The following is a 1,056-nucleotide window of genomic DNA, read 5'->3' on the forward strand; positions in this document are numbered from 1 at the left end:
TGATCCTCTGCAGCAAGTGATGGCAAAGCGGGGCGTCATCACGACTTTACACAAGTGTGTCTTTACCTCCGCGGTCGGCAGAGGCTCCGCMGAACCCCTGAGACCGACTCATCGAACCCCTGGGGTTCGAYTGAACCCAGGTTAAGAACCACTGTTCTAGACTCTGGAGTGACCTCTGACCTCAGGTACTTCCCAGGCGCACCTTCTTGTCCCAAGGCATGTTTTCATCAACATGTTTTAAAGACACTAAGAGGAAACGGACTGACGTAGCGAATGCTGCCATCTGCTGGTGGGTCTGAGAGGCACTGGACCTCCAGTTTGGGGACGAGAATCTTCCTGGTCCACGCTAGTTAGCATCCGCTACTTCCTGTTTATTTACATCCCTGTCAACATCTGATGACATCACACCTGAGGTTTCCCTGACCTATGAGATGATCGACTTGCATTATTTGCAGATATCATTATGTTAGTCGCAAATGGTCTTCAAACAGCAAAATGATTTTTTATTGTTAATAAATTGTTCCATCATTTCTGAAACAATTTCAGGTCCAGTTGGGGGATTTATCATGGAGCCGATCAGAACTGGACGCACCTGGACTGCCGGGACGTCCTCAAACGCCTTCACAAAGTCGTCTTCATCAACGGCTCCAGCAGCCGCCTCCTTTCCTTCAGCACAGGAAGACACGAGCAGAGACAGTCAGCAGGACGGACAGACGGGGACGTCCGCCCCGCTGGATGGGTCCCTCACCTGTGGACTTGGTGGACGAAGCAGAGCTGGGTCTTCTCACAGAGCTCGCCACCGCCCTCCKTCCACTAGGAGGCGCCTTGGAGGAGGACGATGAAGAGGACCGGCCTCCGTCCACAGACTCTTCATCCTCAAAGTTTTTATCTGCAGATGAAGAAGCAGTGGCTCAGCAGAGGCCGATGAAGCAGACCGGATCTAACCACAACCGGACCGAACCGGCCCGGTCCAGCAGCCTGTTGACCCGGCACCAGCCAGAGCGAGAAAATGGACCACAAGCAGCAGAACCAGTGAAACCAGCAGAACCAGAACCA

The 1,056-nt window shown here is 53.1% G+C and overlaps 2 protein-coding genes across 2 annotated transcripts in view; both read right to left on the minus strand.

Annotated features, from left to right (window-relative positions):
• The window catches only part of LOC103460823 (CLIP-associating protein 1), a 40,397-nt gene extending 40,285 nt beyond the window's left edge, over positions 1–112 (minus strand). The window contains exon 1 of the mRNA XM_017303489.1: positions 67–112. Within this exon, the coding sequence (XP_017158978.1) occupies positions 67–112 (46 nt within the window). The remainder of the gene's footprint in view (positions 1–66) is intronic.
• Positions 113–134: 22 nt separating this feature from the next.
• The window catches only part of LOC103460821 (CLIP-associating protein 1-like), a 16,479-nt gene continuing 15,557 nt past the window's right edge, over positions 135–1,056 (minus strand). Inside the window, exons 9-10 of the mRNA XM_008403135.2 lie at positions 749–889; positions 135–666 (exon numbers count right to left, since the gene is read on the minus strand). Of these exons, the coding sequence (XP_008401357.1) occupies positions 467–666; positions 749–889 (341 nt within the window). The 3' untranslated portion in view covers positions 135–466. The remainder of the gene's footprint in view (positions 667–748; positions 890–1,056) is intronic.

Source organism: Poecilia reticulata, unplaced genomic scaffold, assembly GCF_000633615.1.
Source record: "Poecilia reticulata strain Guanapo unplaced genomic scaffold, Guppy_female_1.0+MT scaffold_302, whole genome shotgun sequence".
Taxonomy (NCBI): Eukaryota; Metazoa; Chordata; class Actinopteri; order Cyprinodontiformes; family Poeciliidae; genus Poecilia; species Poecilia reticulata.